Raw genomic sequence first — 22,690 nt, forward strand, 5'->3', positions numbered from 1 at the left:
AAATTATTCACAAATTATAATTTCATTAATCATAGTTTAAAAATTGCTCTATTAATTAAATCTACGTTGGAATAAAAAAAACAAAAATCTGACTACCTATATCGATTCCTACACAAGCTAATAATTCATTATTAGAACGGTTGAACGTTAAAGCTATCTCAATCCTTCTAAATCATCATTCATTGCAGTATCTACCATCGCCATCTCCTTTCGGATCTACTAGCGCCAATATTTCATTGCCTGCTGGTGTATACTTTCTACAGAGAGACGGTAGAATAGATCCCCTTAATCCCTTCCCTAACTAAAAATCAATTTCCATCTGGAAACTAAAATTGAATTCGAAATCAGTCATGAAGTTAATCCTTCTTAACCCTTCTCGATCCTACCCTGCAAAATCTAAAATCAATTTTTCAAACAATTTTTCTATTAATACGTTAGCTCCTATTCACCCCGTTGCTGAGTTCTTTCCATCGAGTTGCGTTTGTTTAAGATTAAAAAGTATCTCAATCTGGACAAGACGCGAAACAATTACTATTATAATTTCATAGGAAAAATCTTCGTAAGACATTACGTATCTTTTCTATTCGCTAAAATGAAAGCAAGCCTGAGAAAAAGTTTAAAGATCCAAGCGGTCAAACTATTCCTAATCCACTCGCCTACGATCCCAAAAAGCTCGCTTACTCTTACGCGAAACGGAAGTTACCTGCCGAGCAAGTAATATCGAAACGTGCAAACAAGAAACAGCCTGGTTCGTCTGAGAATAGCTTCGGTAGTTTGTGTGTGTGTTGCGACCCGGTTCCGCGACAAAAGTGCCGCGAAGCCATTATAATTAGTAATCCTTTGGGGCCGTCAGACATCACGGATTACGATCCGCCGATGGCGGAACCGCCTGCTTGTTACGGAGCGAAAAGGAAAGTCTGGGCGAACTGAGAACATTAATTCTCTGCAACCGCCGCGGCGCGGCGGTGTCTAGACCGCGCGACACAGCCACTGTTTGGCCCAGTTACGCCCTTCTTCTTCCTCCCTGGCCTTTCTCTCTCCCTGTTTCTCTCCGCTGGTCTACCTTCCCCTCTGGTTGATTTCCCCGCGTTGCGTCGTCGTCGTCGTCGTCGTCGTCCTTCCCTTCGTGTAATGCACACTACGTCGCTTTGCCATTCCCTCCGTTTGGTGGCTCGCTCGCTTGTTCGCCCCCCACCTCCCTCTCGCAGTTCGCTGAGAGCCACCAAGCGCACCGTAACCCGTAACGCGCACACCGGTGTGTGCTTCGCCTCCGGTTCTACAGTTCGTTATTTGCGAGCTTGGCCCAGATGAACGGAACTTTGAGCCAAGTCTTCTCACTCTCGAGTCCTTCCGCTTCTCTCTACCGCTTACGTCACCGACCCAACAACTCAGCCGCCACATACACTCGGACCTAACCGAGAACCGACTTTGGCACCTCGCAGAACATTATTCGTAGCAATCCGTCAGCGTCGCGTCGCGCTGTGACTCGCGTTTGCCGGGTCAACGCTGACTTTGAGACACCTTTCGCCACGAGATTCGTCGAATGCCGCCGTTCTTTTGCCCGTCGCGCACTGAAACTGCGAGTGGCTTTGATGCAGCCTCACGAGGAGGAGACACACCCCCGCGGGCGTAGGATTTTTTCACGCCGTTCGAGCAACCGTGTACCCCAGACGCTATTCGCGATTGTCTCTTACGTCGTTCTTATTTTCCTCGTCGCGTTTTCCTTACGACGAAACGTTTCGACTTTGCGGTATGGTCGGGTTTGGAAAATTTTCAGATCATTTTCGGATCTCTCTCTCTCTCTTTTTCTTACGGTATTTCTAACGGGAGTTGTTCCGTGTGATCGTATTTTATAATTTGAAACGAAATTGGGCAAATGGAGCAATTTATTTCTTCATAATCATTGCTTATATTTGAATTTGAAGCATATTGTTCTTGTATAACGAAGACTGTAGAAGAAGGAACATACAAGTCGCATTTTTATTGGTTATAGAAGAATAGCTTGAAAATTTGGTATTTTTCTAAGCAATCTCATGTTTGCAAAATATTTGAGAACTATCGCAAAGTGAGAAAAGTGATACAACGATATGGTAAAAGGAAATTACTCTCGAAATTTAGAATTTAATGTCATTCTTCTCGTATTTTGCCAATGACTGAAATTAAAGATTGACAGAATGTAAGTGTCTTTTAAAAATAGATGCTTTTCGAATGTTACGCAGATTGATTTGTTAGGTTGAAAGAACGGGAATCGTTTGTAACGAAGGAACTCTAAATTTAGAGTACTTTATCTTTCAGCCTGTTGGTGACCGACGTTCACCAGGTTAATGGTAACATTGTAACCTCTTTCTCAAATGTTACGTTGCTTTTCTGGTAGACTCGAGCGAAGGAGGTGATCGCTTTCGACGAATTTAGAGCCTAAATTTAACCGAACTAATTGAATTTCTCACGCTCACCGACGCGACGTGTACCGTTATTAGCAGAAAAATACGTGCGTTTAAAAAAAAAACGTGTAAAAGACGTAACACGAATTGCGTAACGCTTTATCGCGAATCAAACTTTTCAAGAATTATTCAGAAATTCTCAACAATTTTCATAAAAACCGTAGAAATCGCAGTAATTTCATTTTTCATTGAAAAATCAAACGACGTACTAGAAATCTTCGGGATAAAATGTTCGCCAAGGTCAAGTTGCTCGTTATCACGTATTGGTATTTATCACGTTGCGAACTGGTGGCTTTAAGTTGCTTAAAGCTGACGGCGTGGAGCAAACTTAAGGTCCGCAGGTAGCACAGACGCTCGAAGTTCACAGCTAAGAATTCGCTTTCTGTTTTAAACAAAAAGGATCTATATAATCGTAATATCGTTATTAGATTAAAATAATGTTCGACGGAAACGATATTCTTCGATCACGAAATAAGCGAAATAACGTTTGTTCGGCGCACAAAAATCTCAAATGTTAATCTTCGTGCGTATCCCACTTGTATGACACTTATCAGACATCTGCCACCGTATATCCTGCAATTTCAAGATTACAAATAAAACCAATTTACTTGTATTCGGATAAAAACATCCATCTGCCGCACTCGTTTCTCATTGCACGAAACGAGGAAGAAGATTTTCGCAAAGTGGAAGATTCGGTCGGTTGAACAGGCGTGCTTGTCAGACGGTTTTATCGTAAACAGGAGGATAATGCGATCGAGCCGGAAAAATCTCGGAAGACTTATGGGTCTAGACTCGAGGTTCTAGGCTCTAGCCTCTAGGCAGTGCCAGGCACGCCGGTATGCGAGATACAAGCTGCCGATTAAACTTCCTATCCGTTCTCCTGTATGTACATTCTGTTGCTTTGGCTTTCGCGGATGCACTCTGCCATTCTCGTGTATCAAAAACTGGAGATTTTCAACGGTAGCCTTCGGCGCATCCCTGCTACCGACCTCAGAGGACGGTTATCGAAAGGCCTCTTGAATTTCAAAGTGTTAAATAACCGGTATACCACGATACGATACTTTGAAACGCCACTTTTTCTTTGTGGTAAACGACGATACAACGAGAGAACATGGAAAAGGTTTTCACACGGATCATTTGAATTTTTCTTGGAGTACAGGTTCGAGAATACAAGAAGAGAATGTAAGAACGCATTACGAAAGAAAGTTCGGATCGTAAACTCGCGGTATCGTTGATGTATTAGATATTCGTCGTTTCTCTTGCGCGTTTCTATGTCCGAAGAAAGTTTGAAAATAGTATCTTTAGAAGATAGAACGAAGTACGGAAGATAGAATGTACAAGGGATGTTTGATACCAACAGCGAATGGTAATTTATAATTTTGTTTGTGGAATACGCGCCTTGATTATCCTTAATTGTCAAAATTGAATCATTTTGGATTACAAAGAAACCTTTTTTCTTTTTTAAACATTCTAAGAAACTACGTCGATCGTAAGAGAAATTCTCATGGAACGTTGCGGTAACAGCATCCTCCTTGCCCTAAAAAATGAACTATAACGACACGGGCTGTGCGAAAATCCCACGCAAACGCGAATTTTTCACGGTCCGCGCTATGTGGCTTTTCCAATTCGTAATTTCACGCCCGTTACGCTGGTCTCGTATGCACACACATGGCCGGGATCCACAGGAACCGTATGTCTCATTGTTCTCCGGCTCGTTCGCACGTTTAGCTCTTCCTATTATGCGAGATAACACCGGAAACCGGTTATCTCGGTTCCGATCGTGCGCCGATCATTATGCTTTTCAGGAAGCGCGACTTTCCCAAATACGGCTACAAATGGTTGAGAGTATACAAAGTCTTCCGACGGTGTTCCGTCGGCCGTTTGCCCGCTCGTTGTAATGCCGTTACATCGAACAAAAGACCCGTGCAAATATCTTGATAGCCATGGAATGTGCTCTCCAAAGACAGATTGTTCGAAAGCCTGGCTTTCTATTCTCCGTTCGTGAAACCTATCGTTATGAATGCAACTGTTTTGCATAAAGAAAGAGATGCAGGAAGAACTAGGATCCGATATTTTCTCTCGAGAATAGAGCTATTAAACGATTGATATTTTCTTAACCAGTGATATGTTGTTAATGTGAATTTTTTTACCATTGATACGTTATTTTTAGCTCTTTCGAGTAGGATTTTTGCGTTACTTTCATTTTATCAAATTTCTTGCGAGTATTCTATTTATATCGCGTGTTACTGTCTCGCCAATTCGAATACTTCAATTAATTCCCGACAGCTGCAAGTAACCTTCACGGCATTGCCGAAGGTTGAAAATGTAATCCTAAATTGCTATAATGAACTGCTCCACTAAAGTAAATACGCTTAATTTAAATTAATGAATAAATTATTGTGACACTACGGAGATATTTATGGTGTCACATGTTGCTTTCGGGCAATAAACTTATGACAATATTTATCACATCTGGCACAGTGCGTAACCGTAGAGTAATTTAATCATAGGAAAATATAAATCAAACTGACAAATCAACTGGATTTATAATTTATGAATACATTAGACTAATTTAGAAAGGTTTAATGTTTCAGTTTTATACCTGGCCGACTATTGCGTGTAACTATTTCTCTACTTTATATCGATATCGATATCGCAAAACTCATTTCTAACATGTAAGGTAGCAAATTAGTTGCAATAAATTTAGAACGATTTAGATAAAACTTGTGTTTACCTTCTTCGTCAATTAAAATTCACCGGTCATTCCTGATCCACCGGTAATAACTACGTCTGTGAAAATCATTTAATTAAGCCGCAACACAGTTTCTCGGTCGGTATAAACCGATCCTATAATTTCTCTCGAAATAACAACATTCGAGACAACGTGTTCCCATAAATTAACTTCTTCGGTCGCCATCGGTTCGCGACAACGTAAATCGAATCTCGCTGGCGGAAGAATTACGTTATCACGTTAAGTAATAAATTACCATCTAATCGTAGATAAATTATAGATAACGTCATCAACTGGAGATTATGTAGCTGAAAATGAGGAAAACGTACGAAAGATCGTCGAACGAAATGCGTAAATCCATAAAGATCAGTCGTTTTTTCACTTTTCCCCTTCATTTCCTTTCTCTGATCGCGCCACGATCATTAAGCCATTCGCTTGCCATTTTTTTTTACCGTTCTAGTCGTTCCTTTATCCATATAGGATATGTGAAAAATAACGATAATTTATTAATCGTCACCTAGTGTATAGATAATTCGCGTTTGATTAAAAGGAGAGAGGAACGGGGATACTTAATCTTTAAATATTTGATTTCTTTCCAATCTACGTTTCATGTCACAGGTATCGTGAATGATACTTTTGGTATCGACGATACTCAATAAATAAGAACAATTCTGAAGATCTGTTTTTCGAATCGTTTTGAACACCATCGTTTCGATCGCTTGTTCTGTTAAAATATATTCGTTACGGGTCGTTCGCTGCAAGTTTAAGTCTCGTAAATTGGAAGTAATCGTAGAGAAGCAAATCGAATGGACATTGTTTGCCTTTCAGATAGAAATTCACGTGCAACGGCGGTACGATGAAAGAAACCAGATGTATTAAGATACTGCCGCCTTAATCGTTGTAATTAGTATGGTATATGTTGCTATTTGCATATGCAAACATAACTTTTAAAATACCGCCAATTACCACCAGATGACGTTTGCACAAAAACTTAGAAGCGATTAATCCCGTTATTTTTCCAACGTATCGCATACAACGTCTCGTCTTCTTCCTTTTTCTTCTTCGTACAGAAATTAATTGCTTTAAAACATTACGTTAGATTACCTAGAAAAACCGAACAAATCTTCTGGAAAAACGAAGCTGAAATTAAACTATCGCGATATCCACTAACGATAAGCGGAATTTCACGAAACAGTTTAAAAGTTTTTCCAAGGTGTGCATTAATCGACTAATTACCATCACCCGGCTACCAGACGGCGATGTATGTGAATGGTTTAACTAAATTTATTTTCCCGCGGCTCCTTTCTCAATAACAGCGCACACAGATACGTCTACCGCGGCTGACGCCGATTAACGGTAAATCCGGCAGATAATCTCAATGAGCTTCGATCTAATCTTGCGTGTTTTCTTCGGCGGACGTTCCGCTCGTCGGGATTGCCTCGCCTCTCGAGATTGCATCACGTTTTTCAGCGTTAATAAACAAGTTATTTTACGTTGTTAATTAACCATGTTCGTTCTACATCCTCCCCTCATTACGATATTATAAATCCGAGCGACTCTTTCGTTGATCGGACCACGTCGAACGGTTTTCATTTCTCGTTCGACGATCGACGATAATTCAACGCGATAATTCAGACGCAAGAACGGCTCGCACGATTAACGTGTTTAAACGATACCCTAATAGACATCGATCCAGTCAGTTAACTTCAGTTTATTTCCTTCGCGTCAAATCTTTACTTCATTAATACGTCCGTTTTAATTTTCATCGTGATTAACCCGTCGATATTTCGAGAAGCAATCCAGACTCGACCTCCTATATAGATCGCGATATAATATCCCAGACCGATTCTATATTTGCATGTTAATGTAATGCGATGTTTGGATTAATGTCTGAATCTAGGTCGTGAAACGGATGATTAGATCGGTGATGTCAGAGACCAAAGAATATTACGAAACTGCATTAGGAAGCGATGCATTCGAATAAGTCCTGAACTAATCGGAGAATCTGGAGCTCGTTGAGAACGATTATTGATAGAATCTACAATTTCAATTGCTTGTACGCTGTTAATTTTATAGAAGAGCGCACTGCTTACCACCAATGAAAAGTTAAAAGCGCTCAATATAGCTCTATCTTGTTACGTAATAATTATTACCCTATCATTTCAGTAGCTTTTAGAGTTCATTTCTATAGATATTTCAAAGTTGACGAATTCATGAACGTGTCGCTCTTTTAATATTATCGTCGTTTTACACATTCGATATAAGATCGTTTGTCTGTAAACTAACTGCACTGTCAATTTCTATACTTCTCCATTGAAAGAAACCAAAAAGGGGCATCCTTAGTTTAAAAACCGAAACAAAATAAGATGTTGATAAAACAAATCGAAATTACTCCACGATTACTAAAGCTCCCACCATTACCACGATCTAAACTGGTCCACGTTCTCGACAGGCCTATCCATTTGCTACTCGACTAAACTAATACCTTTTACGCCATGTCGCCATAGTACCAAAAATCCCGACGTCCACACCTTCTCAAGCGTGGAGGATCAGCGTGAAGCGTAAACGTATCCCCGCGAGCCTTTTCCGGGGTAGCGATCCCACCAGGGCTCCGATGAAATAACACGAGAGGAGTATCGCGGGATCGGGCGACAGCAGGTGGTAAAAAGATCGGTACTCGGCCGAACAGACGCTGCGCAGGCATTCGCGACGTGCCGCAGGGAGGCGAGTTCTTGTCGAGGCAAGACGGCCACGCGGTTAGTCATCAAGGTCCGGAGATTATTCCCGCGGACGGCGACCCGACCGGTTGACCAAAACCACAAGCTTCTCCCCCCGTTCGACCGTTCGTTCGTTGTATACTCTCGTCGTGCTCTCCTTCTTCCCCCTTTCCCTGGTTGTTTTGCCCAAGCCTCTCCTTTCTCTGTCTATCGTTCTCTTTCGCTCCTTGCTCTCTGTCTAACTCTCTGTCGTCGGAGGTGCGCATTTCCCTCCGCGTTTCGTGGCCGCGGTTGCCTTCGTCTCGAGTCACCAGAGCGTCCGATGCCAACCGAGATCGAGTAATCTTATAAAGTCAACTTGGTATCGGGTATTGATGGCTACATTGTTGCGCGTCCCCGTCGAGAACGTCCCTTCCGTCGCACGGCAGCTTTCACGCGATCCAACCCACCGCTTTTTTACTCGGCCCCGCGATTTATCGTCGTTTCACGGAGGATCCACGGTCGGTCGACTGCGCTCGGTCTGGCCTTTCGTCGCCGTCGATCGCAACAGCTTGGACACGCCCGCTGCGGTCGCTGACGCACCCTCCGCCACGCTGCCACGGTGTGTAATTTTTCGACGCTTGGCGCTTCATCCGGCTTTGGAAATTGAGCAGACGATGGCTTCTTCATCAGAGATACTTTTAAGAAGAAAATCTTCTTTTCGAGGATTCTTTGACACTTGTCTGTGACAGATTTCCAGCTATTTACGGCTGTTTGGAAATATCCTGTACGATGTATATAAGTTTTACTTGCGCAATACCTATCGTCAACCTATCAAATACTCTTAATTAATTGACACCTGTATCTTCGAACCTTCTCATTCTCCATATCGTTTAATCATAGAGTTTGAAGAAAATGTTCTCCTCTGATCTTCGATTACGATCGCTATATTCTTCGAAACTCGAACGTATCGTTATCTATGTTGTTACATTATTACGATCATTCTTATGAGAAAGATCTATTTGAAAAGGGTTAAATTTTAACCTTTGCTCCTTAATTCTTCCTCTCGTCCGTCATTTTTCTAATCCTGATCTACGATCGAATACTATTCTCACAGCAAACTCTATCCGCAACGATCGACCATTTCTCCGACTTGGCTGCGATAACGTCGCTTTTATCGTGCAGGTTTTCGAGTAATCACTCTCGTTGTTGGAACTTGAAACTAACCGCACGCGCGCGCATAACTCAAGTGTTTTATCGCAACCTCATCATCACCGCAGACTGCGCCTTCGGCCATGCACGTCGCGTCGGTCTGTTTTTGCTACGCTACTCATATTAAAGGCCTCCGAGTCAAAGTGCTAATCCGATACGTGTGTACACGGGACGTAACTTACATACGCACGTATACACAACCACTCGCTTCGTAATATTCAAATACACTGTTCCGGTTCGCTCCTAACTTTTGAAAAACCAGCGCTCGTTCGCGTTATTGTTTCGTCCCGCGCTCATTATCCTTGAGTCAGACTCTCTGTTTTCACCGATCGCCAAGTAGTTTCGGTCATCTTGCTGTCAGACTCGTTTCCCGCCTTTTAGAAGCCGTCGCACTGCGTTCCGTACGTTTCGTTCGAGTTCACGCTCGAACCTAACAATGAAAATTCGGATATACGGTTTTCGTGTTACTTCGATGAAGTCGTATCGCGTGTTTCGGGTTCGTTTCACGCGTCTATAACGTATTTCCCAGTTGTTTATTGGAATTTTTATAATAACAGATGCTTTCCTATTATTATTCGAGTGGAAGCGTGTCATAATTTTAAGACTAAGACGTTATATCCACAGCTTTTTTTTTTTTTAATAATGGGTTAATTTATCAGATACACGTGAAATCTTTTTATAAGTATCCTTAAACCGATGCATCGTAAAATATACCGACAAAAGATCGTTTGTTACATAATGTATTGAATTTCGTATAAATGTATTGTACTAGGTTGGCACATATAATATACGTCGTTTTTGCAAAGATACCTTTAACTGCGTGTAGTTTCTTTACTAAACATTTTTATTATTCAAGTGCTACGTTAAAATTGCTAAGCAATATTTGCATAATATATTATTCGTCCTCATGAATAATATATGCTTGATGGTCGATTTACGCTTTGCAATTAAGAATGATATTCCATTAACAGGCAATGAGTACATGTCCTTGTGACATCGTACCAGCAGATATGAAAAATTCATCGTATTTTATACTATTGATTGCACGTTTTCGTCACATTCGATATTCCTCGCATCAAATATCTGATAATGTACTAAACAACGTAAACAGATACAGGCGCGATGTTTCGCAGATGCAAACGAGAAAAAAAGAGTAAGAATATATTAATTCACGAAAGCGATGCTTCTCTTGGGCGAAACTGTGAAACAAACATGCCGCCCACTGATTCGTCCGAAGTGCAGGTTAAAGAGCTCGCCGACCCCGCGGTAGCATAATTTTACGTAACGCCATATCCGTTATTTTTCGCGATCGTTCGATCAGGTCTTTCGATAATGCGTTCAATAACATTGTTCAATAACGTCACGACATAATTGATTTTGGAATCATGATTTCGAGCCTAACACGCGATCCATGTGTATTGTATTACAGGATATTTGTTTAACGCTACAGCTACTAACGACGTGCAAAGAATCGTTCAAACTGTATCCTTGCAAATTTGTACAATTCCTATGAAAAATTAGAAATTGATCAAATTGACAATTTCACAAAAAATTCATAGAAGTATACCATATTGCTTTTTACTCGGTTGTCTTAAATTAAAATGAAGATCAAAATATTTATTATCTCCTCTTATCGTAATCTTCTAGATCACGCTATCGATCTAGTTATATTTGTTTATTAAAGGTCTCTTATAATTAAAGCTGCTTAAATTGAAGCTCGCAAAATTCTTCAAGATTCTAATTGTAAATCATAGCAATGAAATAAAAGTTCGGACTTCTCTGGAAAACGAGTGTTCTCTATTTCAGAGTTAACTGTCATAAAAGTCGAAAAGACAGACAACAAACAACGCAGCATGCATATGCGTAAAAAAAATCGAAAAATTCCTTTAGTTGTGTGAGCGAAAAGGATCTCGTGCGCGCCGGATTACGTAACGCAGCTGATTTGACTAAAAATATCGAACACGAGGATTATATTCCGTAAGCATCTAACGTTACACGCTCGATCGAATAACGCTGGACTTAGCAAATTTTCGTTCGCGTTAACGAACGTACGACAGTACGTTTGTTCCGGCTGCCCCGTGTGGCCCGGCACGATCAATAAGATCGACAGCGTACACGCGAACAGCCATATTTACGACGTGCAAACGTGATCGCGTAAATGCAACGCGATGCGGCTGATTGCCGCGCTCGAGGAGCTACACGGTACGGCGCGCTTTCGCTCCGTCAAGTTGCCAGCAATGCACGAGGAACATTTTTCTTTTCGTCGTTCTTCGTTCTCTGTTTTCAGTTGACTTTTATAAATACGATCATAAATATCGTTACTTATCCTGAGAGTTGTTACGTTCTTTCTTTCATCGATGGACTGCGAATTTTTATGCAAATTCGTATTTTTATGAGCAGAAGTAAAGAAATTGAAGCCAAGTATAGAGATTTACTTTATGCTTTAAATAGTACAATAGCGGTACTTTTTCTTGGGTATCGTATACGCTTTCACGAGCATCGGAAGATTCATAATCATCGGAATACAACAGAATCAAAAATATTGTACGATAATGTTCGATTAAAAACGTAAAACGTTAAGACGAAATAGAAATCTGGTGTAAAAAAAAAAATAATATCTTCTCTCAATTAGCGATACATTGAACTGACCGGTGTAAGATAATGCTTCAATTCCTATACGTTTAAAGAGACGTTGCAATAGTGCAAAAACCAGGTCGATGCCTAGAGCAGTTTTAACGCCAACCTATTTGTCATTTGGAGCGAAAGGAGTTAACGAGGAAACTGAATACTGCTTTGTATAACGGTTGAACAATTCCGTTCTGTGTTACTTCGCAATCTATTCGCTATTGCCTTTATAGAAAAAATGCAGTTACACAATTTGTTCAAATAACATGCCTATAAATTTTCTTCCAATCAAGCTTCCACTTTTAATATCTATCGCTGCAAAACGTAAATTATTCATAATCCTACAACGCTAATCGAATAATGATCCCCAAGGAACCAAGATCGTCGTTAAACCAACTGGCAGAATTAAAAAAACAAAAATACCAGGAAATTCGCGAAAATACAATTTCTCGTATTCGCAGATTCGTTCTCCTAAACTCGTACGCTCGTTCATGCAGCCGGTCCAGCTCAGATACCTCTAGAAATTCCTCGAACCATCCAACTCATCCCCTGAGTACACCTAACTACCTAGCCGTACATTTTCCTGCTAATTCGGCCGTTCAATCCCCAAAACGATAATGGACACGAAGTAGTCAGTCGCGTCGGATCTCGAGAATCTCTGAAATCCTCCATAACCGTCGCGAACGCCCCGTTGTCCCGAGTATTCGAAAGCACCATCATCGGTCGCCGGCGTCTACTATTCGTAGCCTCAGAGACGGAGCCGGCGAAAAGGCCTGCCACTCCTCCCTCTCTGACGGGGCCAAGGAGCCCCGTCGGACTTCCCCTCGTGGAGTCGTCGTCACGAGGGCGGAAAACTTCCCCCTTTCCTCTCTTTTTTCCCCTTTCTTTTTTCTTACTTTTTTCGAAAGGCAACGAGGAATGTTGGTTTGTTTCGGTGGAACGAGGAAAATGGCGCCAGAGAGCAGAGAGAGAGTGAGAGAGAGAGAGAGAGAGAGAGAGAGGATCGTAACCAGACCAGAGAAGGTGGAGAGTCCTCTCCCTCGCGCGTGGTTCACGCTGGTCAGGCTAGCCCTACACTCTTTGCTCTCTCGGTCGAGAGAGCGGCTTCGCGACTCGCCAGGCCCTTCTGGCCCCTCTTCTGCCTCTCTGGCCCTTCGTTCCTCCCTCGCCTCCCTGTTCGAGGACCTACAGGGTCCCTCTGCCTCCGTCGTCGTCCTTCTTTCGCTCGGTGGCATCGTCCTCGCGTCTACAGCCTCTGAAGCTCCACTCGCTGATGCGGAGCACTGACCCGCAAACTGGTTCCTCCATTACACCAGGCTTTCTCCCCCTCCCACCCTTTGCTCTCTCTTACGATATCCCTGTCTCTTTCCTCCCTTCCAACGATTGCCCCCTCGACTTCTTTCTTCCCCTTTCTTCCCCTTTCGTCCCTCTGTTTCATCGTCTTGGATCACTTCGATTCCCTCTAGTTTTCTCCCTCTCTCTTTCACCTTTTTTTTTCTCCGTTTCCCCTCGCGCCCGATCTCTGTGTCTCTTTTACTTACAATTAGCCTTCCTACGTCCGTGTCAGCTTCTGCAACCCCCTACGGGACGATCGACCTCGTCAAGTCCGCCGCAGATTCGACAAGACTGCACAGGCCCGATACCCTTCGAGCTTTTCTCCTTCTTTCCCTTAAATCGTCTTCCATCGAAGTATACGACTCGGGATTTTCTACAAAAACTCTTTCCATCGCCAGTGAAACGATATTTTTTCTCTTTATTCTTTCGCTTTATTTTTCCCCAAAACTAGAAGCTTTATTTGCCGATGTAAGAAACTCGGGTCGTAAAAGCTGCAAGAGCCGAGTCACAGTTAAGGCGGACAGACGATCTTTAACCTTTATCGTTCCAGTGAAACAGTTAACCATAACCTCAGACGTTTCCAAGGAACAATTGGCAAGTATTCGCGAGAAACGACGATTCGTCGGAGCATTGTCGTCGGCCAGAACTACGTGTGACCTAATGGAGTTTCCGAGAGCTGTTTCGCCAGACGGTGTACCGCTTGTTCGTCGCGTTTTCCCTGCGGCCAGTCGCGCCGCCAGACGTGGAATTAGCGCTGAATTAATTCGCACTTTATCGCCTGTACGAAGGCGAGCGACCACGCGTTTCCACGCCCGACTCGGCGTGCATCAACGCCACTAATTTCGCTGGCAACGCGCGGATAATTGGCGATCGTGGCTCGCGATTGTTCACCGCATCCTCCGCGTCCTGCTGCCGGCCGACAAACAGACCTTCGAGACGCGCTTTCCTCTCGCGTGACGCGCGATCGATAAGTGTTTGAAAATGCTCCGCGAGTACTCCGTTCTTTCTAGCGTCGATGGATCGAATCGGATCGAACGTTCGATACGAAACAAGATACGATCGTGATTGTCCTTCTTCGGTTTTCTTTTTATATTTATCGATCGATGATTAATCGCGAAAAGGCAGCTCTCGTTGCTTGGTTTTTCTTCCCACTGTTGTTCTATCGTCATTTTTACGATCGTTCTATCGATCGTGATAGAGTTTCAAGCGGGATATTGTGTTTAGATCGTTGGAAAAATTCTTCTATTCTTATGGAGGTAATAGTTATTCGTCCGTTGTGTCCATTTGACATGACGTGATAAATGCAAAAACGTAGGCATGGCTTGTATATTGCTTTGTTATTTCTGATGAATTGCGATATGTACAATCTTATTTTTAAACGCGTGCAATACTCGTTGCTATTAAATTCATACTTTTTTTTAGTCAGACAGTTTATAAAAATTATTCGTCTTTCCTTTCTGTTAATATTATGTTGATTTTATTACATGTATATGTACTTTACTTGTATTTTGTTATGTATATATTTTTGAAAAACGAAGATCGTTAGCATTGCGGTATTATTTGTTATTCGTGCGGACTCTCAACGCTCTCTATATCTCTGTAATCTGTTTAAAAATCTTCCATAATACAAAACGTAACCCTGTTGCTTTCTCTCGGAATACTTCTCGGTAGTGTGAAATAATTTTCATTTATTTGTGTATCCAAAATAGTAGATATAGAACACTCGAAGAAACTCTTGCAAGCAAAGAATTCAGCAGGCGTGTTCAACAAATTTTGCAGTGTTCACTTTGCAAATCTTTTTGTATCCGTGAATGTATAGAAATTATCTAGTTCTTAGAGTAGAGAAACGAGGCGATGACGCGAGCAACGCGTCAAATAATACGAATCGAATCCAATTAATTGCATTAGATAATTAAGTTCGATTTTACGACCTATTATTGGCTATGAGCTAATCGTCCTCGTTACAAGCATTGCGACTGTTCTAGTTGAAAGAGAAAAACCAATCTGAAGGATAATCTCGTTGCATCTGAACCACAGTTTAAACCAGTTTTAAACATTAAATAAATCACAAAAATTTGAAACGTTGCGCGAATTATTTGGACTTGAATTACAAATTATTTAAATTGTCTTTCGTTTATTTTGTTATTTTTATTCCCTTGTAGAAGTTTATTTAAAATTTTGTACACGTGAAAAAATTAAATTTAACAAGTTTTTTATTTTACACTCGAACCAACGTGAAAGCTTTGCGGATAGTTTCAGCAACTTTTCCAAAGTGTCACGAATTTCATGTGCCTAGCGAAAATAAATTACGCGACACAGTCCACTCGCCAGCGTGTCCTTTTCAATTATGACAATTTCTGCCTTATTCGCATATTCTCCCGTAACATATTGCAAAAGTTGGTCGTGTATGTCTACGATAATTATCGTTGGCCGATAAAGTGTCCATTGCGAGATTTCTGCGAGTGTAGGTCGCGTTTTAAAGAAGGGGGCGTGATTTCTTTCGTACGTAAGCCTGCGATCTCGTAATGCACGACAGTTGGACGATTAGCAGCCGTTTTAAATTACGTGCAAAGTAGACAATAATAGAACGAGAACACCGGCTACGCGTCTTGCCGCGAGGTAAAAACATTTAACGCTTTTGCAGTAGCTCGGCCAACCGCGACAGTAGTATAACAAGAATTTCACGAAATCTGTCTACTTTATCTTCAATTATTGGCAAAAGAATAGTTGTCTTCGAATATCGAATAAAGATGAAGATACTTTCTAAAAAATTTCACTGCCATACACCGAAACGATAACGATTTCTATCGAAAGTGCACATCTTCGTGAAAGTTTACATGTTTATCGGGAATCTCTAAAAGTCGAAGTTAAGAAAGATGGAAAATCGCAGTTACCCTGAACCAAGTTTCGTAGAATACATCGAAACGAAAGAATACTACGAGAAACTGGATCGTGCTTATTTAAGGTATTTAGTAATAAATACCTTTCTATAAATACTTATATGCTTCCAGCAAATTCGTTCGTTTTACAACATTTTGCAGTCTCATTTCTCGGTGAAGTTCTTCTTAACAGACTGGCGGGAAGTAGCCAAAATAAACGACGTGAACAAAAATAAGTACCAATCGTCTACCTGTTACGTTGGAAAATAGAAACTTACGAACGCACGAATAAAATGGAAACGAATCGACAATGCGATCGACGTCGAATCAAGACGCGTTTACGGTGACACAGTTTATTCTAAACGCGATAAATAAACAATCCGTTTGATCGATTGTTCACCGTTGTTTGCATAACGAGAATTGCGATCCTGCTAACAATCGAAACACACCCTGGTTCGTGTTACGTCAACGCCAGTTGTCATTTAGACGTTAACCATTGTCACTGTTGCAAAGTGTTCGCTAATGGTCTGCAACCAATCGAACGATCTTCGATCGACCGAATCGATCCCCACGCAATTCACTGTCGTTGGTTGCATAAAATTCGTTTGCTTTGGCATAGTTATAAATGGTAATTAATAGACTGGGAATGTTTATGAAAATTTGTTTCATCCGCTAAATATTACAAGGGATGCTTTATTTTTGATATTTTACATAGTTTTACGCACTTATTTTCCATAAACATATAAAGATTTCATTAATTAGATACAAGTATCGCTTACAGATTAATGGTTTATATCTTTAACGTGTTTATATCATTTATAATTCAACGAATGATAATTGATTTGAAAAAATTGGAAAGCAACAGTAAAACAGCTAATCTTTACAACGATTGCGTTTATTTTGTTTTCGTGTCGTTCTTTAACACAATTTCTTGTCCCAAAGGAGAAATTAAGAAATGTTTCGCGACTACTGTTGCCGAAGTATTTAGAAGGAAAAGAAATTTAGATGTTTCGAAGATTCAGATCGTCCCCTGTTACTTTTTCGAAGTATCTAGCGAGTTTCATTACTGACTACTCAATTACGAAAACATTTTCTTCCGCAACTAAAAGATTTTTTTTATTATACGTATATCAATAATGGCGCGCGAATGTGAAAGTCATCAGGCTATCTTCAAGGCTACATCGCACTTTTGTTGGATTCATAACGATTTTCTACCTTTCACACATCTGTCGACGATAAATTCAATATCGGTTCGCAGCCGATTCTCGGACGTTCAAATTTTTGCAGAAAATAATTGAGGGCGCGTATCGTGATAAGACGGAAAATACGGAAATCGTAAGTGGCAAATATTCTTGTCCGTAACTATTAAAAACGAAAGCACGCTGATTAATAGTGGCGATACGTGTTACACGCGTATAATTTTAAACAGGATACGTGCGACTTGCTCAAAGTATTGCTAATAAATATACGTGATTGTTATGTGACGTTTATTGAGGATATCGATAGCTGTATGTAATTAGCAGCAACTTTAAGAAACATAAAGAACATCGAGTCCTGATGTTCTTAATATGTACAACATAAGCGTACCTACTTAATCAGAACGGCAATATCTGCCGGACTTTATACGATTATTATTAAAGTAAAAGTCCAATAACGAAGGTCTTTCGCACATAAAAATGAAAAATGTAGGAGTACAATGATCCACTCTTTCGAAACATCCTGACATCTTTATGACATGGAGCAGCTGCGTTTTAATACAGGCGACGCGAGAAATTTGGGACGATGATTTCTATCGATTAATCGCGCGATTAATCGTACGATTAAACGTCGTTAACTTAAGAATTTAAACATACGAACAACACCGGTTTCGATAAATCGTATCGTAGTAATAAAGATAAGAGAATATATTTATTTATATATTTTCTTAAATATCTTTCGTAAATTTCTTCGAATTTATCTCTTTTTTTTTGTATTAATACTAATATACAGATTAGATTTGTTTATACAGTATTAACTAAACAATTTTCTATCGATATTAAATCAATCGTATAGAATTAATTAACGAACAAATACCAGAGAAATTACATTTCAATCGTACTTCGCTACAAATGGTTCCACATAATTCAAGAACCACCATCATCAAAAATAACTTTAAAACGTTCAACATGCTTTATAGGTTAAACACATAATCAGCAGCCCGTTACATCAAAAATAATTTCCCAATTTCCCAACCATCTGGTATAAACACTTTATCAAACATCTTAACTATTCGGAAGAAGAAACACTAACAATCTTTGTCGGTTACGATTAACTGACAGATGTTAGTTACAATGAAACATATAAGTTAACAATTATAAGAAACCCGAAAATCTCGGTATTACGATAAAGCTGAATTTTGAGGGAATTCTTACAATTATAAAAAAAAAATTGTAAATGATTTTATACAGAAAACTGTCACAAATCTGTGGTCAATTCAAAGTTCGATTCACTCTATGAAAAGCTGTATCGTCTGATCGCACTCAATGACTTTATTAATTTTAATACTACATAAATACTCCGGACGTGAACGATTCTCATAGACGACGCGCTATTTCCTATACTCATCGCTGCGAGTATAGTGTTTTGCACGCTGTACAAAATATCAATTAGACGCTACGCATATATTCACGTTGTTACTTTGACTTTTTACTGAAATGTATCCGCACACTTGTTTATATTTAGTAGCATGTAACTCAATTACGAAATTACAGTTAAGTGGAATTACAGTGATTTTATCCTTCGTACGAATGATCGTCGTATAATTATGTAGCGTAGAATATCATGGCACATTAAGATCGAACAAATCAACGTTCGCGACTGTCGAATTTTGCGACCATTTTTTTTTTTTTTTTACATTGAATATTACTTATAATTTTCATAAAGATAATAAAATTTAGCGGAGGCGAACCAATTGTGTATTTTCAACAGAAACAAAACGATTTACAAGAGATCCTTGAATAAAAAGATTATTATATCTCGTAACATTCTAATTTCTCGAAAACGATGAATTGATCTCGATAAAGTTTATCAATTTCATCTCTGTACAACTTACTGCGTTTAACATAAAGTAAATATTGGACTCACCCGTGGCGGACTGGGTCTGAAGCAATAGTCCGATCAGCGAAACCAGGACGTAAGTGTTGTACCGGGGTGCCACGATACCCCGTCGCAGGGTCGTCATCTCAGGCGGCCCCCGCCAGGTGCCCCCTCGAGCTACCGCCGCCCCTGCGACCGCCTTCGGCAGCTTTGGCTTCTTAACTTCCGCCTTCGCTCCTGCCAGCTCCACGCCGCGTAGTCCTCGTGCTTCACATCTCATCTGCCACGCCGCTGTCGCTTCTTCCCCGTCCGGTGGCGACCGTCCTTTTCCCCGAATCTCGTCCGGACCGTTTTACCACGTATCGGGCCACCACCACCTCCACCTCTTAGGCCACCTCGTCATTTAACACACCGTTTCGCTGAAACGTTCGATCGTTTACAGTCACGATCCCCCAACTCGAGTCGTGTGCCGGCTCCTTTCGAACCGACTGTTAACCGGGCCACTCTGTCACTTACGTCTCTGTACTGTATATATGTATAGCGTGTATACGTTTACGTGTATCTAGTTTACGTTGAGACGTAGTCTGTATGTATATATATATATATATATGTACGTGTATGGAACCACCGAGTAGAACTCGAGTCGAAAAGATTTTCTGAATTCCGAAATTTTGTTTATATGTCTTTCACGTAACGTCCCATCTGCCTCTGTGCGTAAGACGTAAAATTCGGTTACGGGGCGGCCCGTTCCACGTCCAACCTGAGCTCTGCGCCGAGAATCGGTGTCACGCGACTATAAGGACGCGCGGAGACGGTGCCACGCGAGATCGCACGCGATTAATATCGGTTGCATTTTCGCGAGAAAGTTTCACGTACACGTCGTTGTGACGCGACACACCGCCTGTCAAGATCCATCGGAACGACCGCCTTTGTATTTTACCGACTTCCTCGCGATTGAAAATTTTACGATCGTCTCTTTTTTCCTTTCTTTCTTCTTGCTTAATTTCCTGTCATATAGAATGGAATTAGAACGATTCGAAATAACTGACACTCGTGTCAGGTTCTAAGACAACTGGCTTACGGTAAAGGGACACTGTCCTTTCTCGTTCTCGATGGAATATTAACGATCCGCGTGGAATCCGTGTGTCCGGTGAAACTTCACGTCCGATAAACGCGACTCTCGAGAGAAACTGTAATGCCGAAAGAGGCACGCGACGAGAGCGAGAGACAGGATCAGTGCGAGAGTAGCGGATCACGTGTCCGGTGAAGGAAACTCACTGAACATCACACCATCCACGAGGAAAAGCACGGCGCGACAACGAGGGGAAAAGAGCGTTTGGCGGAAGCCGAGAAATCGATTCGAAACACCTGTAGAAGAAGCGACGTGTTTCTGTTCCGTTTCGTTCCGGCGTGTGGTCCCCAGCCTGGAACAGCACCAACGGAGTGTCCTGTCCTGTGCACCACCAGCGGCTTGCTTTCTCGGACTCCGTCTCTCTGTCTATGTTCTTTCCTCTTTTTATTTCAAAAGACACGCGTCTTCCGCTTCCGAACTGAAAATCGTCTCATGATCACGTCACTCGATGATTCACCACCCGCGTACTAACATCATCCTCTCATTTCTGTCCCTTCGTCTTTTCCTCCTTATTTTTCTTTATTTTTTCCCCGTTCCTGCGACCGTGACGAATCGTGAAAGTTGGCGGAACACGTGGACACGATAAGCGACGAAGAACAGCGGCGAGGCGCGAAAACGCGGTCACCCTGGGGTCTCTTTGGCGGCTATCGAGCCGTCAACGATTCGCGCGGCGAACGAGAGCCGGCTCCTCGACCTGCCTCACTCACGGATCCTCGTCGATCGTCCGGCGAGGAGTGACGACGAGCACCTCTCGTTTTCCGAGCCGATGCTTTCGGCGGCGGTGTAACGTACGACGACGACGACGGCCTGTGAGAGCTCGTCCGATCGTTCGTCCGTTCGTTCGCTCGCCCGCTCGCTCGCCTTCGTCTCGTCTCCTATAGTTCGTTCGTTCGTAATCGTTTGCTCGACCGTTCCGCCTCGAGAACGAGCGCGGGTAGTTTCGTGGCGCGCGGATTCGTCGGATGGAAACCAAGCGCGCACGAGGCCGCCCGGCAGACTGAGAGTAGCAGTCGGCAGTCGACAGTCGGCAGGCAGCAGCGGCAGCAGCAGCAGCAGCAGCAGCAGCAGCAGCAGCAGCAGCTAGTAGCAGCAGCCAGCAGCAGCAGCCAGCAGCCAGCAGCAGCGGTACAAGGCGGAACGTTTCCCCGTGTGCCGAGCGAAGCTCTGCAAAAGCGGTCTGCACACGCGGCCGCGCTGTGTTATGCTGTCCCCACTTCCCTTCTTGGAGCGCGCGATCGCGGCTGCGGCTGCGGCAGCGACTCGCCTATCTGCCTGTATGCCTCTATGCCTTGCCTGCCTTCCTCCTCTATGTCTGCCTGTATGCCTGCCTGTTTGTCCGCCTGCCTGTCTCATGCATGCATGCATGCACGTTTCGCCTCCTTCTCCACCACCGACGACCTCCTCCTTCCTACTTACTCCTTCTCCTTGCTTACTCCTACTCCTCTTCCTTCTTTTCTCCTTCTCCTCGTACTTCTTGCATCCTCCTGCCTCCCTTCGCTGCGGCCCCCGAGACTGCCTTCCTTCCTTCCTCCAAACTGCTCCATACGTTCTTTCCACTCTCTATCTTGCCGTTCCTCCTACGCTTTCCTTCTTCTATCTTTCCATCTCTTTCTTTTCTCTTCATTTTCTTACCTCAGTGTATCTCTTCTTTTCCTTCTTTCTATTTCTCCTTTCTATTTTTCTTCTTCTCTGTCGCCTGTCGTCTACGTTTGTTTCTTCTTCTTCTTCTTCTTCTTCTCCTCCTCCTCCTCTTTCTCCTGGTCTTCTTTACTCTTCCGTGGTTCTTCGCTTTCTCGTCCTTCCGTTTTTTGCGAAGGAGACGCGCCTCTTTGTCGGGACCCGGCTATTAGGCTTCGCCGGTTCGCGATACCCCTCTCTTTTGCTTTACTTCCGGTATTCGTCTCTGGATGGTGGAAGGAAAGTACACGCCGCGGGAGATTCGATTTTGGTCCGGTTGTCGTCCGCCGGACGAACAGGAGGATCGGTCCCACCGCACGTCCAGATATTTTTTGCCCAGTTTCGCGATATTTATAGTACAGCCGCGTTTCTGTTTGTTTCGGATGCATAAATTGTGTAAGGCCTCTTTTTTCGACGAGGATCCACAAGCTTGAGAAGTGGGGAGTAAAAAAGAAAAGTAGTCGAGAGTGTCTTCTTTGTTCCCTCGTCGAGGGTCGTTAACTCTAGTCCCTCCGATGACGGATTTTTCGGATTCTTTTTGCGTCGCGCGCGGTGAGAGGGGACGAAATTGCAAGTGCGACGAAAGACGATTCTCGCGTTCGAGCGTAAATCGACTGCGTGAAAAAAATAGCTTTCTTTAGAAACGCTCTTTTTCCTTTTCGCGATAAAAGCTTTTAAACATAGTTAAATGACTTTCGTGATCAACCGATTGGCTTGTTTTTAGTCCTCAAGCATATTATAGCACACGATTTATTTATATAGTAGAAAATAAAGAAACAGCGGGAAAAATAAATAGAACGAAGCTTGTGAAAAGACCATAATTTTTATTATCTTTTAAGCGAATAAACTACGATCACTTATTACGGTCCCATTTTATTTTAAAAAAC

At 42.2% G+C, this 22,690-nt stretch overlaps 1 protein-coding gene across 1 annotated transcript in view; it reads right to left on the minus strand.

Annotated features, from left to right (window-relative positions):
- Window positions 1-21,448, minus strand: part of LOC117155311 (uncharacterized) — a 69,862-nt gene extending 48,414 nt beyond the window's left edge. Inside the window, exon 1 of the mRNA XM_033331162.2 lies at window positions 19,043-21,448. Coding sequence (XP_033187053.1) covers window positions 19,043-19,274 — 232 coding nt within the window. The 5' untranslated portion in view covers window positions 19,275-21,448. The remainder of the gene's footprint in view (window positions 1-19,042) is intronic.
- Window positions 21,449-22,690: the final 1,242 nt, after the last annotated feature.

The sequence above is a fragment of the Bombus vancouverensis genome, chromosome 14 (assembly GCF_051014615.1).
Source record: "Bombus vancouverensis nearcticus chromosome 14, iyBomVanc1_principal, whole genome shotgun sequence".
NCBI lineage: Eukaryota > Metazoa > Arthropoda > Insecta > Hymenoptera > Apidae > Bombus > Bombus vancouverensis.